General features: G+C 48.0%; 10 protein-coding genes across 10 annotated transcripts; 4 read left to right on the top strand and 6 right to left on the bottom strand.

Annotated features, from left to right (window-relative positions):
• Positions 1-540: 540 nt before the first annotated feature.
• PHATRDRAFT_48196 (predicted protein) lies at positions 541-1915 on the top strand (the record flags this gene model as incomplete). The annotated part of the gene is made up of 2 exons (XM_002182658.1): positions 541-1457; positions 1482-1915. Exons 1-2 carry the CDS (start codon positions 674-676, stop codon positions 1913-1915), a joined length of 1218 nt encoding a protein of 405 aa, XP_002182694.1. The 5' UTR covers positions 541-673.
• A 31-nt stretch (positions 1916-1946) lies between these two features.
• PHATRDRAFT_48195 (predicted protein) lies at positions 1947-3012 on the bottom strand. Its single transcript, XM_002182507.1, has 2 exons — positions 2870-3012; positions 1947-2449 (listed from the first exon to the last, which is right to left on the bottom strand). The coding sequence occupies exons 1-2, from the start codon at positions 2919-2921 to the stop codon at positions 2163-2165; spliced, it is 339 nt and encodes a 112-aa protein (XP_002182543.1). The 5' UTR covers positions 2922-3012; the 3' UTR covers positions 1947-2162.
• Positions 3013-4897: 1885 nt separating this feature from the next.
• On the bottom strand, positions 4898-6099 carry PHATRDRAFT_29381 (predicted protein; the record flags this gene model as incomplete). Its single annotated transcript, XM_002182506.1, has 2 exons — positions 5202-6099; positions 4898-5120 (listed from the first exon to the last, which is right to left on the bottom strand). Coding segments are annotated over exons 1-2 (987 nt in total), but the record flags the coding sequence as incomplete, so codon positions are not given.
• A 1442-nt stretch (positions 6100-7541) lies between these two features.
• Positions 7542-8153, bottom strand: PHATRDRAFT_14787 (predicted protein; the record flags this gene model as incomplete). The annotated part of the gene is made up of 1 exon (XM_002182505.1): positions 7542-8153. A coding segment is annotated over one exon (612 nt), but the record flags the coding sequence as incomplete, so codon positions are not given.
• A 655-nt stretch (positions 8154-8808) lies between these two features.
• PHATRDRAFT_48192 (predicted protein) lies at positions 8809-11003 on the bottom strand. Its single transcript, XM_002182504.1, has 3 exons — positions 10780-11003; positions 9228-10673; positions 8809-9102 (listed from the first exon to the last, which is right to left on the bottom strand). Exons 1-2 carry the CDS (start codon positions 10888-10890, stop codon positions 9468-9470), a joined length of 1317 nt encoding a protein of 438 aa, XP_002182540.1. The 5' UTR covers positions 10891-11003; the 3' UTR covers positions 8809-9102; positions 9228-9467.
• A 3264-nt stretch (positions 11004-14267) lies between these two features.
• On the top strand, positions 14268-14747 carry PHATRDRAFT_14682 (predicted protein; the record flags this gene model as incomplete). The annotated part of the gene is made up of 1 exon (XM_002182657.1): positions 14268-14747. A coding segment is annotated over one exon (480 nt), but the record flags the coding sequence as incomplete, so codon positions are not given.
• A 270-nt stretch (positions 14748-15017) lies between these two features.
• On the top strand, positions 15018-16671 carry PHATRDRAFT_48191 (predicted protein; the record flags this gene model as incomplete). The annotated part of the gene is made up of 1 exon (XM_002182656.1): positions 15018-16671. Exon 1 carries the CDS (start codon positions 15169-15171, stop codon positions 16669-16671), a length of 1503 nt encoding a protein of 500 aa, XP_002182692.1. The 5' UTR covers positions 15018-15168.
• Positions 16672-17168: 497 nt separating this feature from the next.
• Positions 17169-17708, bottom strand: PHATRDRAFT_38589 (predicted protein; the record flags this gene model as incomplete). The annotated part of the gene is made up of 1 exon (XM_002182503.1): positions 17169-17708. The coding sequence occupies one exon, from the start codon at positions 17706-17708 to the stop codon at positions 17169-17171; it is 540 nt and encodes a 179-aa protein (XP_002182539.1).
• A 198-nt stretch (positions 17709-17906) lies between these two features.
• On the bottom strand, positions 17907-20383 carry PHATRDRAFT_48190 (predicted protein; the record flags this gene model as incomplete). The annotated part of the gene is made up of 2 exons (XM_002182502.1): positions 18380-20383; positions 17907-18298 (listed from the first exon to the last, which is right to left on the bottom strand). The coding sequence occupies exons 1-2, from the start codon at positions 20328-20330 to the stop codon at positions 17907-17909; spliced, it is 2343 nt and encodes a 780-aa protein (XP_002182538.1). The 5' UTR covers positions 20331-20383.
• A 903-nt stretch (positions 20384-21286) lies between these two features.
• On the top strand, positions 21287-22420 carry PHATRDRAFT_38587 (predicted protein; the record flags this gene model as incomplete). The annotated part of the gene is made up of 1 exon (XM_002182655.1): positions 21287-22420. One exon carries the CDS (start codon positions 21287-21289, stop codon positions 22418-22420), a length of 1134 nt encoding a protein of 377 aa, XP_002182691.1.
• Between the last annotated feature and the right edge of the window lie 5097 nt (positions 22421-27517).

The raw sequence follows: 27517 nt of genomic DNA, 5'->3' as shown, positions 1-27517 counted from the left end.
GGGTCATCACATCTAGTCTTGTGCACATCAGATGATGTGCTCACTTTATTTTATTCTAAAGCACTTTGCAAGCTGTACTACTAGTCCTCTTGTGTGCTTTGTTAGACTTCGCCATGGCCATGCATTAGATGGTTTCCGCCGCAGCGGAATTGTCGGTCAAGCGACAGGACAACAATGAATGGAATCATAGTCCGAATATTGTAGTGCCAATGAACAGAGCACCACGTGGATATTAAAAGAAACCGATTATAGAGCCATAAAAGGTCTCCGGCCTGCGTGCCTCTGTGACACAGAAACCCTATTCCAACTATTTTTAAAGGTGATTTTACGGAGCCGTTTCTAAGCACAAGCAACATATTATGTCAGCACTCCAGATCTCGACAGTACCTCTAACGAATTCACCTCCGGAAATTCCCCATCGAGTTCCTCACAGTCATGAAGAACGCCCAGACGCCTTGCCCAATATAGGTGGTACCTGCGTTTCTCGATTCTCGACGCGACGATGATGATGAATTGGGAGAACACACGCCTGCCTTTCCAACGGAGTGAAGACTGTACCGCCTAAAAACAGACTCTCTGCATTGTGCACAGAGTTTTCGTTCCGTTCCGAATAAGATCAAGGAGCAATTACGCTCGACCCTTTGGCAACAAAAAAAGAGGTTACCTTGGATAGATGTGGCATCGGTTGATTCCAGTCAAAGGTACGGCTCGCCTTTCTGCGCTGTCCTATTATAATTTTGCTGGTACCACTACATGCCCTGCTTTCCGTGAAGCAGTAGTCTCTGGGCGTATATCAAATGCTCAGAAACGAATGCTTTCGACCTCGGGGGGCGTTGACATCGCTCCAGACAAAGCAAAAGGAACTTACAATAAAAGTGCTGCTACGCTTCGTTTTTATCGCATTCTGCAACGCCAATGTAAAGAGCTGCATCGCTCGTTATTGGTTTCAACAAACGAAAATTCTGATACTAAAAGTGCAAAAGACTCTTTCGTACTGATACAACAGCCCATAGACCCCCACCACGCCGGTGGCTCGCAAATTCTTTCCAATATTACCGACGCATCGCCGTCGGCCATTTTGCGCCTCTTCTGGTACTGGAATGAAGATCTGGAGGATGATGAATTCGACGCCATGGCGGACTGGCTGGACGGGGTGAATTCAACTTGGAACGAAACGCAGCCGGAATTAAGTCTCTCCTCCCGATACGGCGATGGCGGTTGCAAAACCTTGTGGGCGTCTCCGGAAGCCCTGCGTCAGACCATCCGACAGGTTTTCCGACACGCACCCACCCAGACGACAGATGGAGTCACTGAAGCCACGCCGACATACGTCCCGTATCGCGCCGCCTGGTCCATTCGAGCTTACCAATACCTCAACGACCTACGCGAAATGCAACGAACGACCTCGGTGTCGAACGAAAAGAATGTCAGGATTGTCGCCACGAGTCGATGTGTCGGTAAGTCACTCAACACGGCGACAGACGTGAGCGGAGTTGTTGGTATGGGACGAGGGAATCCAACGACGGCCACTATTCCGTGGCGCACCCGTTTTGCCTACCGTATCCGGATCGAGAATCACGGGGCGCACGCCATTCAGGTTTTGGGACGTACCTGGCTCATTCAAGAATTGCTGAACGACCAACCGACCGGTGAACCAGTTAGAGTACACGCTCCACAAACAGGGGCTGTTGGAAAGCTGCCGGTACTCCATCCTGGTGAAGCCTTTGAGTACATGAGTGGCTGCGAACTGGCGACGACTGTGGGCGAAATGAAGGGATGCTTTCATTGCTGCGTGGTTGAGGATGGAACACCGTCGGCTGTGGTGGGGCAGCACGTGGAAGCCTTCCAATCAGACCAACGATTCGAAGTGACCGTACAGCCGTTTCCGCTGCTAGCCGATAGCGCGGCATCCTAGCTGTTGCTTTAACCAAAGTAACATATCCAATACTGGACCATAAAATCCTTTTTTCTGTACGTAAAATGTCTTATTGGTAAAGTAGACGAGGTATACCTTTCGGTTTAAGCGTGCGTATCATATGAACGCGAGGCGCACACAGTGTCATCTCCCGAACAATAATACCAGACGTCTCCCCGCAGTTCAGCAAAAGACATCAGCAAAGCCACTCTACCGAGTAAATATACACAGAAAAGAAAAGACGATTTTATTTTTCTTCCAACTTACTGAACCGGCGTGTCGAAGTCGCTCCGGTTGTCAAGCGGCGTTGAATCTTGGCATGATGTTCTCGTCCTTGCGCTCTGGAGGATCGTGCCTTGGCGGCCGATCCTGCCCACATGCCAGCAAAAGGATCTGCTGATTCCTTCTCCTTGGTCTCAAGCTTTTGTACGATGCCTTCGTACTGACGACACGACACCGGAAGTTCCTTTACGGTGTTGAGGTTAAGTGCAAGACGTTCACAGTATGCTTCCGAATTTTTGCTGCGACCATCGTCTGTGAGGGAGCGGTAGAGTAAGAAAAGAGAGGAGGGAGTGCGGCGTGTGTTAGAAAAAGCGGAGATAAAAGCCACAGACAAAATTATTGGATGGATCCAACTAACTCGTTTAAAGACTCAAATCGACCGTCTAATAAGTGAAGATGGGATCTGAAAATGACCAGCTTTCCGTATCTTTTAGCGAACAGGAGCGTCCGTGAGCATTGCGGGAAAGAAGTACAACTGATTTCTAGTTCCAAATAGCAACATGAGACCGAACAATCCTCATAGTGATAAACCCTTCAATCGTTTTCATCTGACCTGGATCCCATTCTCTCCCTGATTGAACTCGCTGGTCATGAGCGCTGTAAAACGATCGGACGCGTCCATCCCAACTGATCGAAACAAATCAAAAACTACAAAGAGCTCGATCAACTTACTGTTAGCGTCGTTGCTTGCTTGGCGAGGGTTGGCAGAGGTTGCGAGCACCATGATTTGAAAGTCAAGTAATTGGACTATTGGTTTGGAGGAAAGGAGGAAACAGAAGGAACTCCAGCACTTTTATGACAAGGGAACTCCTATGAAGAAGTAACCTTGAAATGAAACCGGAAGATGTCAACTCCCGAGGTATCTTTTGCAAAACAAAAAACCTCAATTTCAAGCAAATTCTACAGTAAATCCTCAAAAAGAACAAATGTATAACGAAAGAACACACTGATTTGAGTGAAGATCGATGCTACAATCAAATAAATCCCCTGGATGAATTACCGCTCATTCCTGAATAAGGTAACGTAGAATTTGACGAAAAGTATCTACTGAATAGATCTTCTTCACCCTCATTCGATTTCCCCCCTTTTCTGTCGCCGAAATTCGGGTGTCTTCCTGTGTCAAAGACGGATGGCTGAAATTGGTATTTATAGTGCAATGAGGAACGACTTTCCATGCTTCCACGAAGAACAACACACGTGGACCAATGAGATCGCATAGATCTCGATTTCGTCGCTGGCTTGACGTAATAGTTACGTCATTTACACTAGCTAATCTCGAAATTCATTGCAGTTTGAAATGTGAGTTTGACCAACTTTGACTACGATTAAAAATTTGCACTTCGTATTGGCGGCTTCCATGACAACTTAGCTTGTTGGCCACCTGGCTTCAGCGCTTGTTGACTTCCTGTTCTTTCACATGTGTTTCATGCCAAGCAGCCGACCCAACTGTAAGTACAGGAAGCTCGTCAAAATGGGCTAATACAATAATCGATGCATCGCCAAATTTCTCAACGAAGTCAGAGTGAGGAAAATTGGATTTGCATCAGCCCTCGTTTCAGCAGGTCATCGAGGTTCTTAATTCTTGACGCCAGCGAAGAAGCTGTTTTTCTAGAAATCAACACGGGATTGAGAAATCCATGTCAGCATCGGACCATAAAAGGGGACCGGAAAACACAATTTTGTTGTGCTCAGGACAGTATACTTACACCATGCTGGTGCATTTTCTAAGAGAGCCTCCAAAATGGTATGCCGACTGGTGTAAGATGTTTAGGTGAAGACGGAGGCCTCTCACTCACGATCCAACAAAGGCGGCACTGTAATCAGTGTGACAATGCCTAAGTCAATGAAGACTTCTACTAACTGGACTGAGTCAAATCTTGGGAAGATTCTTACTCTGCACTTTGATCCAATCGAAGACTTAGCTTCGTCCCGGTGGAGCATGCCACTTCTCGACCCGCGCGATGAAAGAGCAGGAGCGAGTTACAAAGTACGAAAGATCGGTGTATCTCAGCCCTCGTTTCAGCAGGTCATTGAGATTCATATTTTCTAGACGCCAGCGAAGAAGCTATTTTTCTAGGAATCAACACGGGATTGAGAAATCCATGTCAGCATCGGACCATAAAAGTGGACTTGAAAACGCAGTTTTGATATGCTCTCGCCATTGCTCTCCTGTACATTCGCGAAAATTTCCTCGCGGACTAGTTGACCGATAGACAAGAAAATTATTGACTGTGAAGGCCAATATAGAAATATGATTTTCCCGCCCATCCTGTATCTCACTGTAGTAAATGCATATTGCGAGTCTGCAAGGTGATCATTATAGAGAGGAGCTCAGCCAATACCTGATTGTCACAAACTACATCTGGGGTCGGACTTTATACGTGAAAATTACGAATAGTTTTTATACACGAATCGAATGAGGTTATTCATTGTAGAGAGGAAATCGAGATTATCACAAACCATATCTGGGGGTCCTATATTGTACATGAAAACCAATCGTATTCTTAACGAATCGAGAGGCAGAAGCATCTGGCGAAACTATTTTACATGTATGCTAGACCGATAGAGACAGCTCTGAAACGTGATCACCAGTCGGCAAGGCCAATCATTTAGTCTTCTTTCTAAAAGACTTGAAATGACATGCTACAGTCGAGTGACGCTGGGGTCAAGCAATCGCAAGAATGTCTTTCCATCTGGATACTGTAGCCAATTGAAAGGAGACCATATTACGTCCGCCTCTGGACCTTCGACCAGATGAAGTTGGAATGTGTGTCGTGGACGACTGCTTTGGTTTGCAAGTGAAAGATGGTCGAGTTCGCCACAAAAGGCTAACAAATCGCCAGTCCTGCATTCAATTGGAACAAAACCTTCGTCTAGCAAACCTTGCCAGCCGTTTGCGGGAACAGCACCTTCCCAATCAGTGCTGTTGTCATGCAGTGTCTCCATAAGAAATTTTTGCTCGGAAGAATCCCCCGTGCACTCGTTGCTTCGGGCTTGGATTGACTCCAAGCCAAAGTATTTGGTGTTGCGTTTATACTGTCTCCGAGTGGCCTCGTTATGCGATTTAGGTCGAACCCATAGACACCCATTGTCTAGTGTTGCATCGTCCAAAGCCAGCCACAGACCGAGACAGGACTGTCGAGGAGTCGTGAACAAAAACGTGCTGTCCTGGTGTGAATTGACCACTCCCCCCGTTCGCGCTTGCTTGAAAATGTACATACTCTGCGGCACGACCGGATCCTTCCATCCCATCTCGGTAACAAGCGACCGAACCTTTTCGGATGTACAGTAGTCGTGAAATGCCCCTGGCATCAAATGCAGGGCGTGACCTGATTTGTTGAGAGCAGTGAGTTTGTCCGATTGATTCTCCGGCTTCAGGCGCAACCCATCTTCGTCTAGAGAGTCGGGCTCAACAAAATGATGCACTTGGTCTGCAGAATCTAGGAAATAGTCGCCTCTTTTGGAATTCTGCTTATCGTCGGTCCCGAATGAGTCCAGGGCTTGCGACGGATCCCACGATTCCACCAAGTCTCTCATTTGTTCTTTCATTGCAGCACATTCCGAGTCTGTGGCAAATGCTGGATTGTGCAAAAATCCTTCAGTATCAAAATACTGGCATCGCTCAGATCGCGATGCGGGGAGAGCTTTGTTCAGCCATGAAGACGCTTGGGGGTCTCGACTGGCGTCAAGTTCTAAAGCTATCAGTGTTTCTGTTGCCCTTGCCCGAATCGTTGTCTTTTCATTTTCTGTCAACATGTTTCTTGCCATTGATAGTCGAGCGCGCTGGAGTGCAGAAACTGGAAGTAAGGCGCTTCTGCGTTGCAAGGAAAGATTGCGATTAACAGTAAGCTAATGCTCTTATTCCGTCGATGGAGCACCCTTTCATGGTACGACGTAAATCTCTGTATATTTTTTGATGAGACTCGCTTCACATTCATCTTTGCGCTAAAAATCGGAAAGTTGTATTTATCGTAGGTCCTTATACTAATATCCTCACGGGGTTGTGCGCACCAGTCTGAGAGAAACAGCCCACCGGTATAAGCGGAATACGTCGATCACCATGACAATTTGTCTGTTATATACATTGCCCTCTTCGTTTTTTAAACACGCAGCTTACACTACGAGTTTTAAAAGAAAGTGTTCCCCTGTTTCTCAAATTGTGCACTCGGAAATTTCACTATGCAGGTATGTACGCAGGGCAGTCTTCTCGAAAAGACTGGAAGCATTGAGCTGTGACAGAGGTTGAACAAGTGCTTTCGTGAAGTATTAACCTTTCGGTCTTCTTGCTCACTGTCAAGCGCCTTACGATCTTGCGATTTGTAGATATTCATAAAAACATTGACAGGGCGAAAGCAGGCTCTAAATTTTGAGCCAGAGAATCAAGTTCTGGCTGTCAAGCAAGCCTTACAAGAAAAGGAAGGGATTCAGGTGGACCAGATCAAATTGATCCACTCGGGCAAGCAATTGGCCGACGACAAGACGCTCGAGTCGTACAACATTACAGCAGGTGCGACTATTCACATGGTTCTACAATTGCGAGGAGGATCGAGCTGAACTAGGCTCATCCTTTGCAGACTCTCATAGCCCGGGATGGCTTACTCACTTTTGGAGAATTACGGAACAAGAATAGAATTAAGGCGTACTTTAAGACAGTTGCTTATTACAAAGAATTATTGGACTTCTCCTTTTCATTTTTACCATAGTGCTCGGGAGATATCAACCGTCGAAGGGCCGGTATATCGTCGTCGATGATGCTCGTCAATGAACCAAGTTCCGTAGCACTAGGAGTTGCCAAACGGGCTATTCCAACCTGCTCCAACGCCACTCGCAACGGATCCCGAACTCTTTGCCAAACTGCGGCCGTGTATTCGTCACCGTCACCGATGGCGCGGGAATGTGTACGTTGGAAAGCCGCCGACAATTCTTCCGGGGTACAAGATTGTCGCTCCCACTCTTGGAGTTGTGTACTGTGGTACCATGTCATGCCGCCGGTTAACAATATTGAGCCAGCAACAACACCACCTGTAACTTCCACGGGAACAACACCATTACCATATACTGTCATTAATCCAGTCAAAGCGGCTCCCGTGCAACCCACTCCAAGTTGTTGCCATTTTGCCTGCCAATACATACGCGACCATCGGTTACGGATATCTTGTAAAATTCGGGCATGCATCAAAAGCTGACCAACCGAATCGTGTAAATGCGTAATGACATTGTCCATGCGTCGTTCTGGAGCCTTGCGAACCTCAGCGACTACTTCGTCTCGAGCTGTGTGCAAATCCTGCAGTCCAGGAGGCGGAGGTTTCTCGCCATTGGACTCCTTGACTGGTAAACACATGGTGAAAATGCGAGGCAAATCCTTCCTTGGTATTACTTTGCTTAGATTCCAACACAAGGATCCGTAGGCTCGAGCAAAATCGTGAATTTTCTGGAATTGGTCCGCCTTATTGAGTACGATCAACAGCTTGTGGTCCATGCCACTCAGTGCATGCAGTAGAATACTCAGAGTTTCACCCGTTGTTCCCGGCTTATCAGGATCAAAAAATAAGCATACAATATCGGCACGGTCGGCGAACCATCGTACCACTCCCGTGAAGTCATACCCACGGTCCATGACGCGAGCATCTTTAGTGAGCATGCCAGAATAGTTGGCAGGCGCATCAATCATACCTGGCGAATCCACCATAATAAAGTTACTGTCGATATCAGACCGAATCTTTAGCGCCGTGTGATGCATCAGCGTGGGACCAAACTGACGCAGCTGCGAGAATCCCAAGTCCGGATCGCCTACCAAGGCGGGCCCATCTTGATCGCGATCGGCTGGACCCGGTGCGATAATAGTAAAGGAATCGTCCGTGGGGGCAACCCCTGCCGTTTGAACCTTTCTACCTAGAACATAGTTGATGAAGCTAGACTTCCCTGACGAATGATTTCCGACTAAAAGGACAAAAGGTAAAGCCGTACCTCGGTCAGAATGAGCGGCGAGAGGGCCTCGAATCTAAAAAGAAAAACTGTCAGAGAAAGATCCCGTAAAGCCCGGTACCAACTCGCGCGCGTACCTTTTCGTTGAATGGCATGATACTTGAGTGAAGCTCGGCGCATCGATCCATTATAGTTGCTTGACTAGAAGAGTAAAAGCTTTTCCCGTCGGAATCTATCGTTGAGGACGAAGACCTCAGAGCCACGGAAGGAAAGAACTTTCGACATGGTACTATCCGTCCTCGTTTTGTGATGCAAAATCGTAACATGCTTTGTCGGCCTTCAGTAATTTGCTGTAGGCGTATGAGGCAAGCACGGACATGCAAATCTATCTACCTTCCACAAACATGCAAGAACGAGAATCCAAGGCCTTTTTTACCTAACAGCAAAGAGGCGGACGTCCTCAGCAAAGATGGGCAGATTACGTAATTCTCAACCGAGCTGAAAAGACCTTTGACTGATAGTGAGCTGGCTTTGTCTAAATAGAGAAGTATACCTTGTCGTATTCGAGTCCCTTCCAGTATTTCGATAAAAAAAGATTAATTCTGGGCACCCTATGTTTAAAAAAAGGAGGGTACTTATCGCTTCAAAAAATCGGGGCACTCACAGGACATATCAATGGAAAGAATAGCATACTTTTAAAAGATACTTAGTTTAGTAGGACATACTGCAGCTCCTTAGGTGATGTCATCTTGAAGGACATCTGCAGCTTTCGCTACGTCTGAGTAAATGCCCGCCGTCACTTTCACAAAATAGGTTGGCTGAACAAGGACCATAGACCGTAACATGCAATGTGTGCGGGAAAACCGACCATCGGGGGCCTTGTTTGATCAGAGAATATCGTGAAGGCCTCGAGCGCTAGAGCTGCCCGTCAACGCTGGTACATCCAAAATGTTCCAAGCGCTGCCTGCTTTTCGACACACCTGAATAGTTGCCGGTCAAACAGTGGCGAAACCTTGACGTGGTTAGTCAGCTTTTAATCGGATTGACGCAGGTCCCAGCAAATCGACTGCGACGTGCACGATGACCAGAAGTGACCACAACTTACGGTTGAGCTTTAGAAGCGCTTGGATCTGCTATATGACCTCTTTGAGGCAGTTAAAACACGACATAGTGTAGCATGCTCTGAACGCTCAACACAACAAAGGCAGTCTGGAAGGCGTGTCTCCGTTTTTGATGTATTCTTTTCTTTGTAGCCTAATCAAGTGAAATCTTGTGGACATGCGAACGGTCACTGAGGTTTCGCTTTGTATACCACATCGTCGAGGGGAGGCCGATCCTAAATGAGCTATCGCCCTCCGCTAGTACTCCTCATCAGCGCATCCATGAACAGCAAATATCGTAGCTGTTCTTCGGCGGATGCTCCGGGCTCAACGATCTGATCTGATGCAGGTGATGATGGTAGCAGTCTTTCCGCAGGTCTTATGTGTTGTGGCATCGAAGGGTTTTGTGTCGATGGAAGCGATAATGAACCTCCGATGACGGACTGATAATCACCCGCCAAGTCTGCAACGGGACGACTTCTGCTAAAGTCCGTTATTTGCGCTAATGCACCGAGACTAAAGAGAGGAACCGTATTCTGAGATGGTGCCCATATTCTTCTTAGGCTATTCCAAGCTGCTCCAGACTCTGATCTTCCCACTTGGTCATGAGCGGCTGGTAGAATTACTGATGTCTCATTCTGTGCTACTGCAGGAAGAGACGAACGTCGGGGTTGGCTTTCACCAAAGATTTCTTGCTCATCAAAATTTTGACTTCTTATTGAAGTGAATGATGCTGGAAAACTCGTTCGTCGATGGGAGTCTTCCTGTCGACCCTGGAGTGCTTCCTGTAACCTTTGCGCATCCCATAACAAGCGATTGGACCTGACGTCAGTGACCAAATACGATAGTGCTGGGCTGACTGACTGGTGAAGACCCCCACCATCTTGCCGTATAGAATCAGAACGAAAAAAAGCAAGCAATGCTTCCATGTCCTCTTCACCAGAAACAATTCCTGGTGGCACTATTCCGTCTGTCACCCGAGGTATTGATGAATCTGAAGGAGATTCCAGAGGCGTAGAAGGTGCAAAAGTGGACCCTCGAAGTGTTGGTCGAAGGTCTTCAGGCTTGAGAGACGCTATGGCATCATTTGCAGCGGCCAAGAGGCCTTCGAGGCGATCTTTTTCTTCTTTCAGCTCAATGTTTTCCGCTCTTAGCGCGTAGCTTGAGTCTCGGAGGTCTTGAAATTGAGTTTTCGTCTTGTAATAGTTTCGCTTGGAGTAGAGAGCATTTCTCTTTCTGAAAGATGAAACCTTGTCATCGCTTTCCTCAGCTGATGCTAGCGCTGCCGACTTTCTGCAATCACTGTATTCCCCAGGAACCCCTGAGCTTTGCTGTTGCCGTCCCTCACTTTTTGTGTATTGTGCCTCCACTATTCCTTGCACATTCCATGATACGCCCATGTTACGCTCACCCTTCCCAGATGGCTCCAGCTTCTCGGCGAGTCGGTGTACCTGCATGAAGAATGAACAATGTGGGATTAGAGGAAGCATTGGTATTCCCTTTTGAAAAGCAATCACGCGGCTGGTTAGCTGTTGGGTCTCCGGACGATATCTTTACCTGCTGATCGGAGGATGGTACCGTTTTGCTAGAAACAACCATCTTTGCCGTAAGCTTGCGCTCCTCTACCGACGTAGCGGCTTTGCCATCGTCCAGTGGTGCGCCATCCATAGCCAAAAACAACTAAAGTCGTTTTTGTACCTGAATCTCGCATCCAAAGGATTCTGTAGTGTTTGATGTTGTAAGACGCCAACTTCTCGCAAAAGGCACGAACAGGAAAGAAATGTTGGAGGAATGTCAAGTTTGCAACCCTCGCACAAAGGACTGGTGTTGTCGGAGGAGGGGTCTAAGAAGGCCGATAGCATTGCGTAAGACCATCCGGAGACTTTAAGAGAACGATTTTGTGATATGTCATCTTCGTAATTTTCTGTGGACGGAATTGCATGACGTGTCATAAACTTGTTAAATAGAAATTGGGAGAATCACAAAACAATAGTTTTGTCGAATAGTTTGCAGAAATAGACATATAAAGCGAAATAGGTAGTGCTTGACACACTTGTTCCACAACTGCATTGTAATTTTTTAGCTTTCACCACGTTTGCTGACACAAGTACATTGTCTACAGGAGGAGCAGCTGACAAGCAGAAATTGCTTACTGAAAAAGCTGCATTTGGGGTGACGTTGCCCACAACTATGATCGAGATAAAATATTATTCTTCAATTATTTCAAGAATTCGGGATCTGTATTAATTGAATTTTTTTCAACGTCACCTTAAAAATGGGTTAATTCGAATAGTACTAAAATGTTTTGACCAAGCCCGCAAGGAGTTTATGAAAAGACATCATGTCAATGATTCATGTCATTGACTGCGAACGACCAGGATCAATGTCAGACACCGCGGAAGGTTTTGCTTTTCTACAGCTCCGAGAGACTTTCCGAGCGATTTTCCGAGAGAGTTTCCGGTAGTAACTGTAAAGAAAATTTTCACGGCCTTCCAGTGATGCATCAAATCCTTTTGGTTTGCCACTTTTAGGCGTTTTCTGCATCCCTGTTTCTTTGCGATGAAAATACGGATAAAAATACGGAATAGCATGTTTGACAGCTACCGTAAGGCGTCCCTACTAGAAAATGAAGGATATTACCATCTATTCTGATTCAGCACAGGGGAATATTTTCTTAGGCCCTGCTTAGCAAATTCATTTTGCCCTTCCAAAATAGTCTGAGAATGATTCTGTTTACTTCAGTGTATTGTTGTCCGGTATCTAGACAGCCAATAAGATGTATGCTACGTACAAAGCCCGTAAGTCTCTAGATTTTTCGAGTATTGTGCTCATCCGAGTAGGCGATAAATCTCGAAAGTATGGAAGTGATGTCACTGTTGTGCCTTTACGATGTAGGTAGTCCTCAGCTCCATCTTTGTTTTCTTACTGTTACATATGAGCTACGTCGGCATGTCTCCTCATCGAGATAAAAATTCTGCCGACGGTTTACTGTTAAATGTAAGCTGTGCGAACCGAAAACCGCAGTCAGGGTTCTAGCGTCTAAACAAATAAGGGTGGATGTCCGCCGCGTTGCGCAGACATACATTATTTCTAACTGCAAAATTGTTAGTCAACTGGCTTGGCCGTCTCTGCCATAGTCAAATCAAAAAAGAAAGGAGAGACGCGTCAAAACGAGTTTATTTACAATGGAGGAAATGCATGAAACAATCAAAGACCTTCTAGACAACGATCCTTCCTACACTATTCTGCAGCTACATTATGAGGCCGTCAAGAACGCCCCTTTTTCCTTCGATCTTTACCAACAGCGATTCGATACAATCACCGATGCAGAATTCGACACATTCTTCCGACAGCTTGTCGACCAAGCACTCCCAGCGAACCATACCGTCAACGAAGTGCTTGTTGACTAGAGATTCTTTCGAATTTTGTCTAAGGAAGACCGGAAGCTGCTCACGAAGTGCATCGGAAAACTCGAAAGGCTCGAAAATCTGGAAATATCTGGGCTGGCCGCAGATCCTTTCGGGGTAGAACTTTCTCTAGCAACCCTTACGGAAAGTCTCGTTTATAACACCCAGCTTCAAAAACTATCGTTCGACGGATCGGGGTGCATTGCGGTCGGAAGTCAATTAGAGTTGGATAATTTCGTTCATACTATTCGTGCGATGCCCTGTCTAGCTGAGTTGTCGATAGGCAAGCTATTGATCTCCTTCCCAAGCGAACCGAGCGCTGGCTTTCTAGACGGTATGGTTCAGTCGATTGTTGCGCTCCCCAACCTTTCTATTCTACAGCTCAGCGTTATTTTTCATCGCATGCGGCTGTTGAGAGCCCCAGCTGTCACCCCTGATGTTTTGGCAGCCGTTTCTCCAAGATATAAGATACTGACTCTCGACAATTGTGGGTTGAATGACGAACACTGCATCGCTTTAGCAACACCATGCAATGGGTCTCGTCTGGAAGCTCTTTCCTTAATTGAAAATCGTTCTATTGGTTTCGAAGGTCGCAAGTCTCTGTTGGGTCTGGTCCGCCAGACGTCCTGTTTCACCCAACTACGCACAGATACTTTGGAGCAATATTTTGAAATTGACGCTGACATAGAGGTCGCATTGCACATTAATCAATCGAGACGCCGGAGACATGGATCTTTCTCCTTACTGGAGCTTCCAGATTGCCTGGCAAGGTTGTCGCAGCTAGGTGGAACTTTGCGGAGGAATGATCGGTACTTTTTATTCGACATTCCATTGTCTGCGATTTATTCCTTCCTCTTACAGTATCCAGAGATATTTGAATGCCAACTTAGAAAATAGTAAAGCATAGTACAGTCTGGGTCATGTCGACCTACCGAGTCAACAAGCATTGGTTTTTATTGCAGCGTGTAAACGGAATGAGAAAGTGGGAACTTTCGTTTCACTGTCAGGTAGGACACGCGCCTTCTGCTGAATGTGCAGGTACTTCTCTGAAGCAAATGTCTTACACTACCAGCAGACAGACCGAAAGGGAACAAGTTGGCACAATTTGAGAGAGACTGCCTTAAAAGACGCAAGAAACCTCTGTCGTCAAACCAAACAGTTCGTGTTCATGGACAGAGAACTCACAGTCAAAGAAGCCGGAGTCGATTCCATATTGGTGCACACTAGAATAGGTATACGCAACTATTCAGCATGACCCGAGTCAAACGTCCTGTCAAGCAACAACAGCGTACCACACTCATCCGACTGTTCGTGGGATTGATTGGAATTGGCGGTTTCACCATCTTTTTGTTTCAATTGGATGCGTTTCCGAAGCAAAAACGACGGGAACCGAAAGCACCGAGTTTGGGGGCCATGACTCCGGACAGATTGGCAGAAACGAAGACCTATTTTCGCAAACCCGATGCAATCGAGAAATTGTCTCAGGCATTGGCAAATGAAGAAGAAGTTAGCAAAGATGACGATGACGCTTTGGCAGACAAACCGGCCTCGCATAGCGGCAAACAGTTTGAGATGGAACTGTCCACTGCGAGTCCGGACAAAAGCATTGGAAGAGTCTTATTCGAAACACGACCCGACTGGGCACCCATTGGAACAGAGCACTTTCATAAGCTCGTGGCCGCAAAATTTTACGACCAGTGTCGCTTTTTCCGCGTCCTGGACAATTTTATGGTGCAATTTGGCATTGCCGCGGATCCGTCCGTGCAGCAAACCTGGAAGCATGAAATTTTGAATGACGACCCGGTACTGGAGACGAATCGACGAGGAACCATGACTTACGCCACATCAGGGAAGAATACGCGAACGACCCAACTGTTCATCAATACGAATAAAAAAGCAGAGGGAAATAAGTTTCTTGACAAACAAGGGTTTGCTCCGTTTGCCCAGGTCTTAGAGGGTATGGAATTCGTGGACCAGATCAATAAGGAATACGGCGAAAAACCGGTTCAAGGGAAGATCGTTCGCAAAGGCAACGAGTATCTGGCTGAAGACTTTCCGAGGCTATCCTACATCGTATCAATACGAGAAATCGTGGAGCAGCCAAAGGGCATGAGATGAAATAGAATTAATAGATTTTCAAGTCGTTTTAGTAGTTCACAATAGATTTTGGTTGCTATGTTGGGCTGAATTGTCAGTGCAATTGATCCTTGTCAATTGCTTCGTTTTGCCATGCGACAAATCTCCGTCAGTGTGGGGAGCTGAAAAACACGAGACACTGACTCTAAAGCGATATTGCAGCGGCAAAGAAAATTCCGACAGACGGGCGCTCCAACAGTAAACACCCGTAGAATTTGCGTAATTGTCCCACAGTCACAGTCAGTCAGCATACTTTGTCGTGACCTAGAATACCGCTGAAATCGGCATTTGCTGTTAGTTACGACAATCTAGTAGACCTAAAAGGTGTTCGCCTTAGGAACTGGACTTCAAAGAGACCTGTGTTAGCGGCACGTCTTTTTTACCATCGCACGCGTTCTAGACAATGCTCCATTTAGCACCGTTGTTCTGGGGAAGACTCTTTACTGTTTTGATCGTGACCGCCGGAAGCTGCTCGCCGATATACGCCAAGACGGTTTCGGGAGACTTTCGACTCTCAGGGCTGCAATCGCACCGCGTTTTGGTTTCCTTTGCTGTCGTTCCCGATGGTGCGCGAGTCAGTGTAAATCTTACGGCTAGTTCTATGTACGAGAACGAGCGCTTTCTCCAGCTTCGCATGTACCGCGATGTCGAATGGTCCAAAGTTATCAAGGCCAAAACCTGTACGGAAATGATTCGACACGCATCGCAAACTCAGCAGCTCTCGTTCGACTATAAAAACAAACAGTGGAAATCTGAAGAAAAGACCGCTCTCATTTTCAATTCAGATAAGGGTACAAGCCGTCGACCGCACTACTGGTATATCGTTGTCGACGACTGTTCACTAGAACAAGTCATGCAGGATTTAAAAATCCCGCCCATACATTATGAATTGCGCATACAAAATCACATACCACAGAAAAACACAGATGGCGGTCGCCCCGAGATGGTGCTCACACACTTGTCGGCCGACGAATTACCGTTGACCCGTGTCCATTCCGTTTCACTGCTGCTCTCGAGTTTAATTACTTTACTGATATGCATGCTGATCGGATCGCAGCTAGTAAGCAAACATACGGTACACGTGGCGCTTTTGTGGGTTGCGGCCGCCGCCGCCTTGGACGCGGCTAGTTCGCTTTGCGAGCTGATACATATCAAAGTATACCAAGGGAACGGAGTAGGAAGCTATCTCTTTGACGCCTTGTCAGCGCATGCCGAAGCTGTTTGCGATGCACTGGTAATGCTTTTATTGTTGAGTATTGCTGCGGGTTGGACGCTGCCGTCCGACATGCTTTCAATGAATCCAAACCAATCTGTTGTTCAATTGCTTTTATCCGACCTCTCGAAACCCATGGGAGCGATACAACACTGGAACGCCGGGACCGCTCTGGGACTCGCCGTTCTAGCCCTTCACGTTGTATTGGCACAGTGGGGACGGACATACAACGACGACTTTGAATCGTACCACGATTTGGAACACTTGCCTGGGAAGATCCTTATGGCCGTTCGTTTCGTGCTAGGCCTACTGTGTTTGGCTGCGACCATGCAAACACGATGGAAGTGTCGAGCAAAGCAACTTGAACAATTTTATCTAAATCTTGCTATTGCTGGATTTGCCTGGTTCCAATCCCTGCCAGTGCTGGTCGTGATTTGCAATACGTTCGTACCATACTACGTTAGACATCCGGCTATTGTAACGGGCTCGGCATTGCTGCAATCTGTTGCATTGGGTTTGTTGGCATGGCTGGTTACGTCGCATTCTTCTGCTTACCACCAAGTGAGCCATTTGACATCAAGCGCCGAGACATCTCTAACGGATTCGCTCAGTCAAGCAGCAGGTGGCCAAGCGAGAGGGGTGGCAGATACAAAAACTTGGTCATTTGGAAAATCAAAGATTCGGTTGGATTGAGCGATGAAATACTTCTAGTAAATGGGCAGCTACCCCTTGTAATGAAGCCATCCTGTTGGTGAGAAGGTTGTCCAATGGTGAAAGGTCTGGGATTATTCGAACTTCATTTTCCTCAGCAGTTCGTCCTTGCCGTTTAGGTTGGTGCGGTTGTTGGCGAAGTCGTTCAACCCATACTGCACCTACATGTGCCGTCGTTTTTCTTTGTGCAATTGTAAAATATCGTCGGATAGGTCTGGCTCAGTTTGGTCTGTTTCTCATAACCTGTGCTATCTGCGTGAGCAGTTGAGTCTGTGGCTGATTGCGATCCCATACGGTACCCAGTCAAACGAGTCTTCCTAGGTAAACAGAAGCTAATCTCGGTTTGTCCATATGGTTTCTGCCGCGGTGGGCACAGCTTTGGCACCCATCCAGGATCCCACGCTCAAGGCTTTGCATCGTCTGGATCAGGGTGCTATGCATTTTGTGTGCGGAAACCGAGAAAGTCAATTTTACTTATCTTAAATACTATTCGAACTGTTCATGCTACTACTATCTCCGTGATCGCCACGCTGGTCTGTTTTAACATTGGTAGAGCCCACATTTGCATGCGTCAGTTGCTTCATCCGAGATAAAATGCTGCGAATCTTATCCTCATGGACTTGGATGCCGCAGCGAATGCGGTTGCGTTTCTTTCCCGAGTCCAAACCACTATATTGCTTAAAACTCAAGACCCTATCGGGCGACGAGTAATCGTCACCCCCGCTGTCTGATAGTGTGCCCACCTGAGTTCCCGTATCGTCATCGAGATCTCGTTCGTAATTTTCCATGCCTCGCTGCGAATTAAGATGTTTTTGACACTTAGCTGACTGCGAACGAAAAAGGGGGACGCGACCATTCCAAGGAGATGTTTCGTTCGAGATATGCGCTAGTTGCGAGAGAGTTTCTTCCAGTGCTTGCTTTATATCATCAGCAAGTAGTTTGGCTTGACGGCGAACAGCATTCAGCTCTTCCTGCGGAGCGAAAACAGTTTGAGCGTCTGGAGGCATTGGCGACGCCATGTTTTGTAAAGCATTGATCGATCGATCACAATTCCAGCAGTTGCAGAACTACGAAAAAGGGAGCGAAACGTTGGACTATGGAGTAGACACGCTGATACCAGAGGTACGGCATGCTCTTTGTGCACCGCTTCTGATACCTGGGAAACCACATGTGTCTAATGTTATTATCGGGAAATGGATACACATGGACAAGATTCACTACTCAATTAGCAAGCCTTTCTTTTTCAGCATAAAATTGATATCGGGGTCCCGCCCACGAAACTGCCGAAACAACTCATCTGGTGCCACTGTATTCCCGGCACCGTAAATGAACGAGCGTGCCTTTTGAGCCACACTTGAATCAAAGGCATCACCAGCTTCGGTAAAAGCTGCAAAGGCATCAGCATCCAGCACCTCGGCCCATTGATAAACGTAGTATCCAGCTGCGTACATGGACGTACTGAACAAGTGCTGAAAATGAGCGGGTCGGTGACGCATCACAATACCAGCCGGCATCCCGAGACGCGCCAGTTCCGCCCGTTCAAAATCTGCGAGATTAAAGTCGCTGTAGTCCTCTATCTGGTGAATTGCCATATCGAGCAAAGCACAAACTAGCAGAACAAATGATAAGGATGAATTAGAAAGCCAAGATCACAGGATTTCAACAAGTTGAAAATCTGAGAAGGACTTACTGGTATACTCCACTGTTTGAAACCCTTGCTGAAAGGATCGCGCAGCTTCCAACTTGTCTAACAAATCATCAGGTACGGGTTCGCCTGTTTGGTAGTGTCGTGCATACTCTTTGAGCACTGTCCTTTCGTCCAACCAGTGCTCCATCAGCTGGGACGGCAATTCGACAAAATCTGTGGCAACGTTTGTGGAAGCCAAGCGACCGTAGTTGGCGTCCGACAACATGCCGTGATGTGCGTGTCCAAACTCGTGAAACAACGTGCGCGCGTCGTCGTAACTTAACAGCGTATGCGAACCGGATTTGGCAAGATTGTTGTTGTTTGACACAACGGGGATGGCTTCAATCGGGCTGACGCCATCACCGATATTTCTCGTCTGAGAGCGATATTCGCTCATCCAAGCTCCGCTAGTTTTAAAGGGACGAGCGAAGTTGTCGTGCACAAAAATTGCAACGACACGATCTTTCCCATCCTTTGAAGTTTCTCGAACTTCGTATACGTCGACATCTTCGTGGTAGGCTTGAATGTCGTCGCGCTTCACATACGACAGACCAAAGAGGTTACCGGACACGGCAAATATTGCATTCGTCATTTGCTCCAATGACAGATACGGTTTGAGCAAAGACTCGTCAAAATCATACTTGGCCTTACGAACCTTTTCCGCGTAGTACCGCCAATCCCACGGCTCAATGCCTCCATTCAAAACCTCACCCGATTCTTTCACGAATACTTCTAGATCGGCCTTTTCTTGATTGGCCACTACTTTAGCGCGCTCCCATACGTTTTCCAGAAGCTCCATGACGTTTTCGGGTGTCTGAGCCATGCGATCTGCGCACTGATAGGCTGCAAAGGACTTGTATCCGTGGATTGCGGCCACCTTTTGCCGGAGTTTCAAGATTTCCGTTGCAATGGCACTATTGTCACGATCCGGATGGAGTTCCCCACGAGACGTCCAAGCCTTCCACGCCTGTTGTCGCAAATCCCGACGTTGAGAAAAGGTCAAAAACGGCTCCACCAATGATCGACTGAGCGTAATGACGTAGTCTCCGTCCGCCTTGTTACGCTCGGCTGCCGCCATCTGGGCAGCTTCCATGAGAGATTCCGGACATCCCGCCAAGTCATCCTTCTGCAGAACAAGTTCGTACGTTTCTTCATCTTTCATTACATTTTGCGTGAATTTGGTAGTAAGCGAGGCCAGTTCGGCGCTCAAATCGGCCAAGGTGTCTTGTTGATCTTTCGGCAAGGCGGCTCCGGCGCGGGTAAAGTCCATGTGAATGCGTTCCGTGAGCCGCAGCTGTTCCGGTGTCAGGTTCAAATCGTGCCGTTTTTGGAAGACCGCATCGATGCGGTCAAAGAGCCCAGGCAAAAAGCGTGCTTGCGATCCGTGTCGACTCAAGACCGGGACGAGCTTGGTCTGTACCGCTTGCAAGACATTGTCGTTACGACTACTGCACATGTTGGAAAAGACGGCTCGGGCTCGGGAAAGCACCCGACCAGCGCGGTCGTAGGCGGCAATGGTGTTGTGAAAATTCGGTTCCTCCGAGTCATCCACAATGTTCTGCAGATCTTGCAAATGGAGCTTCATGCCTTCGACCAAGGCGGGTTCGTAATGCGAGGCCTCCACGATCGCAAACGGCGGTAACAAGAACGGCTGTGAGGACCAGTCCGCCAAGAGAGGATTCTCGATCGAGGCGTCGCACGTGGTGTCGGTAGCTACAGTCGTAGAAGCCCCGCGAGTGGACGCATTCGTAGAGGTTGTCGTACTACGGCTACTCGAGGCGGCTGCCGCCGTGCGGAGGAACGGAGTCGAGTAGGTAGCCGTCGTCATGAACGCCGAAACAAGAGAGGACGAAGGAAGAAATAGATGTGCGCGACCGCTCAGAAAAGAGCAAACGACAGCAGTAGCAAGGTTTCGAGAACTCGTCACACCCAAGATGATTCGCTTCCAAGCCATTGTCAAGGTGCTCGGCGTTGACGATATGGGAGGGAAACGGTACCGACTCACAGTCAGCGAAGCGTACTGCGTTTGGTTGACGAGCTGTTCCGTGCATGGTTTTGGTGAGCCATGGCGACGAAACCTGTCGACGAACCCTTGCCAGGGTTACTGGGATCTTCGGTTGGAAGCAAATTCCAAACAGTTTCTAGACTCCCCAGTATTGCCGTAAAAGCAGATAGTCGAATTGCTGTACAATAGCACTGACAATTGCTACGCGCAACCCAAGCTCTACCAGATAAGGAGAGCTAGGGAAGTACTGATGGATACCCAGAAGAGCTAGCTTACGGTTCGTCATTTGTTATCCACACCGTGCAATCCATGTCATCGTTGTTGCTTCGGCGCATGGTTTACACGTTGGTTCTTTATTTCGTTGGCGGTACATTCTCGGTAGCGATGATCATGAGGCCGGCTCTGCGAAACAAAATTGTGGCCATCTGCAACCAAAAAATTGCGCAAAAAGGTGACGCGGTCGGACTTTCGTTCTACGCCTTTTTTCAAAATAAGAATGACGACCCCGTCCTTCTCATGGAAGTGGCCACATGGTGGATTGAAACAAAGCAACTGGATCACTTTGAAAAAGCCGTCAAGATAAAGCAGTTGATCCTTGAGGATGACGAGAACATTTGAATCGAACAATGCTCGAGTGTGATATTCGAAGGAATGGGCTTTGTCGTGGCAAAAGATAGTGACAAACGGATCCAATCAAAACTGTTTTAGACCTTCCTCATTCGTCCGTCACGTCATAGAAGAATATCTTTCCAATGTGTGAATGTGATAAGAGTACCAACAACTCCTCCAGCTGATTACCATCCACACTGTTAGTTTCCACCTATCTTTCTGTTTACGAGCAGTTTCTTGTTCGGCCCGAAGAAAGCTAGTCGCTAGTTTAATCGGTTTTCGAAGGAGTCCGAACCATGAAACGAGGATTCTTACTCAACACATCTACCGAAAAGTATTCGTCGTGCTCCTCTACCTCGATCCGAGACGATCCAAGCAACCACCATGAGCCTGTCGACTTACCGAACGAGCATGGGGGCAGCGTGACACGTGGTGAACAGTCTCCCGATCACGCGAGGGATCGAGCCGGGCTTGGACCTGCACGCGAGGGAAATCCCTTGCTGTTCGATGGACGAAGCAGCAACAGTGGTTACAGTAGTCGATATCAGCCACGATGGCGCGCAACAAACTCCGGACACTCAGGCTCTGGGACAGCATCGTCGCGGGCTGCGGACTTGCCGACGATTTTATCGACTAATGTGGCTACAGTTCACGGCACACCCGACAGCATGGATGAGACTAACGGTGATTATCAGGCAGTAATATCAACGAGGGACCCTCCCAAGATTTGGGGTCTACCAAAGCCTGCTTTATCGCCATTGCTCGCCACCGATGTTCCATCGTCCGCATCTCAACAGCTCGATCCCCAACAGCTCGCAAACACAAGTGATTGGGATGATAGCGTGGGTCTTGTCGCCAAATTTATGCAACCTCTTGGAGGCGTCCCCAAAGCAGCCCTTTATGCCTGGTACGGGAAACGTCGACAGGTAGTGGTGTCGCAAGCCAACTACGCGACGTGGCATGATAAAGGTCCGCCACACAAATTGAAGTACACCAGCGTATTCTGTTGCCCCGTCACGGGAGAGTTTTATCCATCGGGGCGGTACGGAGATCCGAAATACTATACACTCAAAGAAGACATTGACTGTGTGGTGGTGTGGTATAGCAAGAAGGCTTTTGCGGAACATGGGGCAGCCTCTCGCGCCTACGACTGTCTCGTTTTCCGTGAATCAGATTGTGACGAATCGCAGATTGGGAATGAAACACCATACGAGTCAACAGGGGCCACAATATTGCATTCTTCTATACCAGACGAAGTCGGACGACAACTAAAGCAACTGCAACAACAAATCATCGAGGCTACTCAACATTCGGAAATGGAAGTAGAGGATGCTGTACAAGACAGCGAAGAAGAAGCGCCTTGGCAGCGGCCACCACCAGCTAATCACGACATGTCTGGAGATTTCATTGCAGTAGATGCCAATTGGTAACATCTCATACAATAATTATTGGAATGTACAATTCAAAATGGCGAACGCATCGACGGCGAAACCGAACTAGCTTGTGGCGGCTTTGGATCTTAGGTAGCGTTTGCGGACATATTTGCGTAGGGCATCCCGTTCGATTGAGCGTCGGGAATCGGACTGACTTGCTTCTGTCTGGATTTCACTCATGGAAGAGTGGTCGAGTTGCCCAGAGTCTGTGCTGGCCTCATCGAAGTCATGAATCCAGCTTGAGCGACTACCAAGTTCGGCCGACTTTGTATCTGTAGACTTCATTGACACAGTATCGGCAGTGTCACCAGATATGATCGGGGAGTCATCGAACTTGGCAAAGCTTGCTCCATCGATTTCAGAATCTATGTGACGGGAAAGAGACTGGTCTTGGATTTCCTTTTTCGACCTTCGGCTTTTCTGAAGAAGCGTAAGCTCCGTTCGGAGAGTAGAACATTCTACTTCACGGTCCTCAAGTTCCTTCTCTAGCAGTGTGGTACGGCGTTGTAGGTTATCATTCTTGCTCGAAAGATATTTCAGACTTGATGTGAGTTCGTCGAGCTTGCTGGCCTGTCCCGAGTCGGACCCTCGATCTTCAAAGCGAGCTTTCATCTCTTGCGCTGAAGCGAGCGCTTTGGTGGCAATCAGTTTAGCATGCTCTAGCTCTTCATCCCGCTTTCTTAGTACATGTGCTAGCTGCTCAATTTCTTCCTCGCGGCTTTGGACCTCGTTGATGACTTCCTCTAGAGCCGAAATGACTTCAGAACGTTCGCTGTTAGCTTTCTTTAATTTCTGTTCAACATCTCTTTTACTTTGCTCAGACTTGAACAACTGGTCTCTAAGTTCTTTGCGCTGCATCTCAAACTCTTGCAATAGCGACCGATCTTCTCCGGTGGAATAGTCAGTAGTCTCATCTAACCGCTTTGCAATTGGTCGCTCCAAACCTCGTTTCACATTTGCTTGATCGGCTAGGTCGTTTTCCAACCGCCTAATTTCTCGAGAATACCTCTCCACGACATCCTTGACTTGTTTCTCTTTGCGTTCAAGCTCCTCCTCCACATCTCCAATCTTCATCTTCAAGGAACGTTTTTCTTTGGCCTCCATTTCGAGCTGCAACTGGACCTCTGAAAGACGCTTGGAAATAGACGACTCAGCGTTATCCGACTCAACGAGGCGAGCTTCTAGAGCTTCGACTTTCTCCTCCAGCCTCTCCGATACTGCAAGCTGATCGGCATATTCTGCTTGGAGACTGGTTAAGTCTCCCGAAACTTGAGTTGAGGCCATACTGACTTCATCATCTTTCCGTTCGAGCTCTGCTTCAACGATCGCAATCTTTCTCGTCAGAGACGCCTTCAGGCGAGTGAGGTCTTCGACAGTTATTTGCAAGTCGACAATTTGGTTGGAATAACGTTCTGAAGATTCTTTGACTTGCTTCTCACGTTCATCTCGATCTTCTTCCATCCCACGAAGCGTTGCTTCGAGGACAGCCTTTGCGTGCGTCAGTTCCTCGACCTTGGTATGTAGATCCACGGAAAAGTCGTCTGACAGGCCCTCGATTTGCTTTCGTCTTCTAACGAGTTCCGCTTCAGCGCGGTCCAATTTGCTTCGCAAGGATTCATTTGTTTCCGTCTGTTCTTGGAGTTTACAATGGAGCTTCGAAATGTGATCCAAGCGATCGGATTTCATTTCCAATTCAGCAACTACAGCTCTAAACTGAGCTTGCAACGCGTCCTTGGCATTTCGTTGCTCATTGCGATCAGACTGTACCTCTTCCAGTTGTTGCGAATGGCGCTCTGTAATTTTGGAAATCTGGCGTTCTTTCCGATCCAAATCGGCTTCTAATTGGCCCAGCCTAGTTTGGAGTTCTTCACGTCCACGGATCATGTCTTTGAGTTGTAGTTGAAGTTTCGGGAGACGTGTAAGTTGGTGCTCCTTGATCTCAATATCTGCCTCCATATCGCACAGTCTGTTTTTCAGTTCCTCCTTCGATTTTCTTTCCTCTGTAAGACGATCTTGAAGTTCCGTGTGCAGCGCGGCATACTGGCTTGCCTCGTGTCCTTTAACCTTTAGGTCGGCTACTGTTTGCTCTGATCTTGCTTCGAATTCTTTTAGGCGCAGAAGTGCCTCACTGTGGTCTTGCTTAAGCTTTGTGAGATGAACGCCTTGACAAATCATCTCGCTTTCTGCCTTTGACAAAGCTTGCTGTAGCTCGGTGATATTTTCCTGAAGTGCAGTAACATGGTCTGCTTTCTCAAGCAGATGACGCTTTTCAGAATTGAGTTGCGACATTTTCTCTTCTGCGCTTTCAATTTCTAGTGAAAGACTCTCTGTTGCAGATTGGGATTGTTCGAGCGATTTTCTTAGTTTGGTTGTAGTGCGCTCCAAGTCAATCACTTTTTCGGCTTCCGTACGAAGGAGTTTTTCCTCCGACTTCATATCTTCAATTTCATCCTCCTTGCGCGCAAGCGCTGTCGATAATTTTTTTATTATTTTCTCCGATTCAGACAACGATGATTGAAGTTGAGACATTTCGGATTCTACTTGGTGAACTCGGTTGGTCTCCTCTAGCAAACTGCGATGCTGCTCTTCGGCTTGATAAAGCGCGGAAGCAACAGTCTCGCGTTCTTCTTTTTCGCAGCGTAAAGCGTCTTCCAATTCCTCAACCCGAGCCTTTTGTAAAGTAAGCTCTTGCTGAAGAGATTTTACTTGACAATTTAATCCTTCCATTCGTAGATTGCTTTCGTTGGAGCCTGCTTCGATATTTTGAATGTACTCTTCAAGGGCGGCGATCCTTTCGTCCTTGCACCCTAGAGTAGACCGAACCATATCCAGCTCATTATTCAGTTCCGCGATGCGCTCTACCTTCGCCACTAAGTTAGATCGCTCCTTATCCAGTCGTTCTTGAACGGACGATATAGCAACTTTGTTTTTCTTCTCTTCGGATGACGCATGATTCAATTGAGCCTGCGCTTTTGCGAGTAATCTAACTTTTTCTGCCACATCTTTTTGTGCTTCCACAACGGCGGTCTTTAGCGTAGCAAGTTCATCGGAGAGACAGGCAAGTTTTTCCGCTTTCCTTTCGGACTTATTCTGCTCATCGAGAAGCGCCTCGTTCGCCTTCCGGAGTTCTTGGTGCAAATTGTTTAGCTCCTTTTGCAGTTCCTTGGTGGACGAGGTGGACTTTTTGGAGGTATCTTGCAGTCTTTCCTCCAGTTCTTCGATCAAATTCCGTTTTTGGATCAGACTAGATTCCCCCGCGCGGATTTTCCCTTCGAGTTTCGCAATCTGCACTTTCATTTCGGACTCGGCTGTTTCGTGACGAGTTTGTTCAAACATCATGTCGCTTTGCGCTTTTTCGTATGCCGACTGTATATCCTCGATGCGTTCCTTCAGAGATTCGTTGTTCTGTGACGACTTTTTAGCGGACGCCAATGACGAGTTTGCTTGCTCTAGCCCCCGTTCTAGCTCCTTTGTTCGAGAACCAGACGCCGACTTGATTTCGTATAGCTCTGAATGCACCTTTTGGAGATCTTCCCGCAGTCTGGATTCCATCGCAGCGGAAGATTCTTTCTGCCCTTCCAAATCCGCCTCTCGCGACAAAAGCTCCTGCTGATGTTGTCTTTGCATATCAAGGATTCGCTCGTGCTGTTGTTGCTCTGATTCGCTTAATCGAGAGGAAAGATCCTGTATACGACGGTCCTTTTCGGCAATCTGTCGTTCCAAACGTTCGGACACTTCCGCGAGCCGCTCTAGCTCTTTGCCACGGACTTGATCCTGAATTTCCAGTTCTCGCAACGCTGGGTTGGCAGACTCCATCTCGCGGCGCAGTCGTCGCCGGTCGACATCAATGATCTCGTGCTGCTGTCGTATTTCTAAGAGCTCGGTCTGTAGGGATATTACCTTGTCTGCTTGTTCCTTAATTTCGGCGCGCATTGTGTTGCGCTCCCGTTTTAGTGCGGCTTCCAGTGCGTCATCTTTCTGCCGCATCTCCGCGTGATGCCGATCGGTCGCCAGTTCGAGTTGCTCTTGTAGAGCTTGAAGGCGGCGTTCGTACTCCTTGTTTTCGTCCGACTGCGATTCTACAATTTCACTCAGCCGCCGTGTGCTTTTGGCTTCGTAGGCTTCTTTTAGCTCGGTAAACTTTTTGCGGTATTCCCCATGTACAGAATCGAGCCGTGCTGTCATGTCGGCAACGAGCGTGGTCTGTTCTTCGTTTTGAGCACGGGCCTTGGCCAACGCCCGGTCCCGCTCTGCCACTATCGAAGTCATCTCGTCCTGTCGCGCGACCGCGGCCTGATGTTTGTCCTGTGCGAGTTTGAGCTGTTCTTCCAGACTGGAGATACGGACTTCGTATGAATGATCACGTTTTTTCTTGTTGTCTGCCAACGCCTTGCCGGCTTCGGCCAACTCGTCCCGAAGAGTTTCCAACTCGTGCGTCTTCTCGTCCGTTTCGGTGCGCAAAGATTCCAAAATTTCGGTCATTTCCTCGAACTGCAGTTCCAGCATGGCTTCCCGAGCCTGGTAAGAATTCCGTTCGCCTTTGAGTTCTTGCTTAAAGCTGGCCTTGCGGGAAGCGTATTCGGCTTTGCGCGCTTCCGCTTGTTGTCGGGCGTGGTCGCGCTCGCGTTGGTACGTGTCGGCCTGGGCCCGGACCTTGCGGAGTTCCTCGTTGACCTCGGCCATGCGGCTTTCATAGTCGCTGGCGACCTGGGTGCGGACCTGCGCCAGATCTTCCTTGGCCTCGCGTAGACGGTCCGAGACACTGCGCAGATCATTTTCAAGCTGAATGACTCGGGGACACGTGTCGTTGTTGTGTTGACCGGCGGCGTGATCCTGGAGTGTGAGTTCGTACATTTCGACGGCGGATTCGAGCGCGCGCTTTTCCTGCGCCAATATTTGGACGTTGCGAATGAGCGTTTGCGTTTGGAGTTCGAGTGAGGTGCGGTCCATTTTGCCAATGGTGCGGGGCGACAAATCGAGCGGCGACGAGTTGCGGCTACCCCGGTGCGGGGACGGGACGCGCCCCGCGGGTACACCGAGGTTGCCCCTCACTGTGGGTGGTGGTGCAGGAGACGCGGTAGTTCGAGGCGAGTG

Source organism: Phaeodactylum tricornutum, chromosome 16, assembly GCF_000150955.2.
Source record: "Phaeodactylum tricornutum CCAP 1055/1 chromosome 16, whole genome shotgun sequence".
Classification (NCBI taxonomy): domain Eukaryota; phylum Bacillariophyta; class Bacillariophyceae; order Surirellales; family Neidiaceae; genus Phaeodactylum; species Phaeodactylum tricornutum.
The sequence above is the reverse complement of the archived record's forward strand: the minus strand, read 5'-3'. Positions and strand labels throughout refer to the sequence as shown.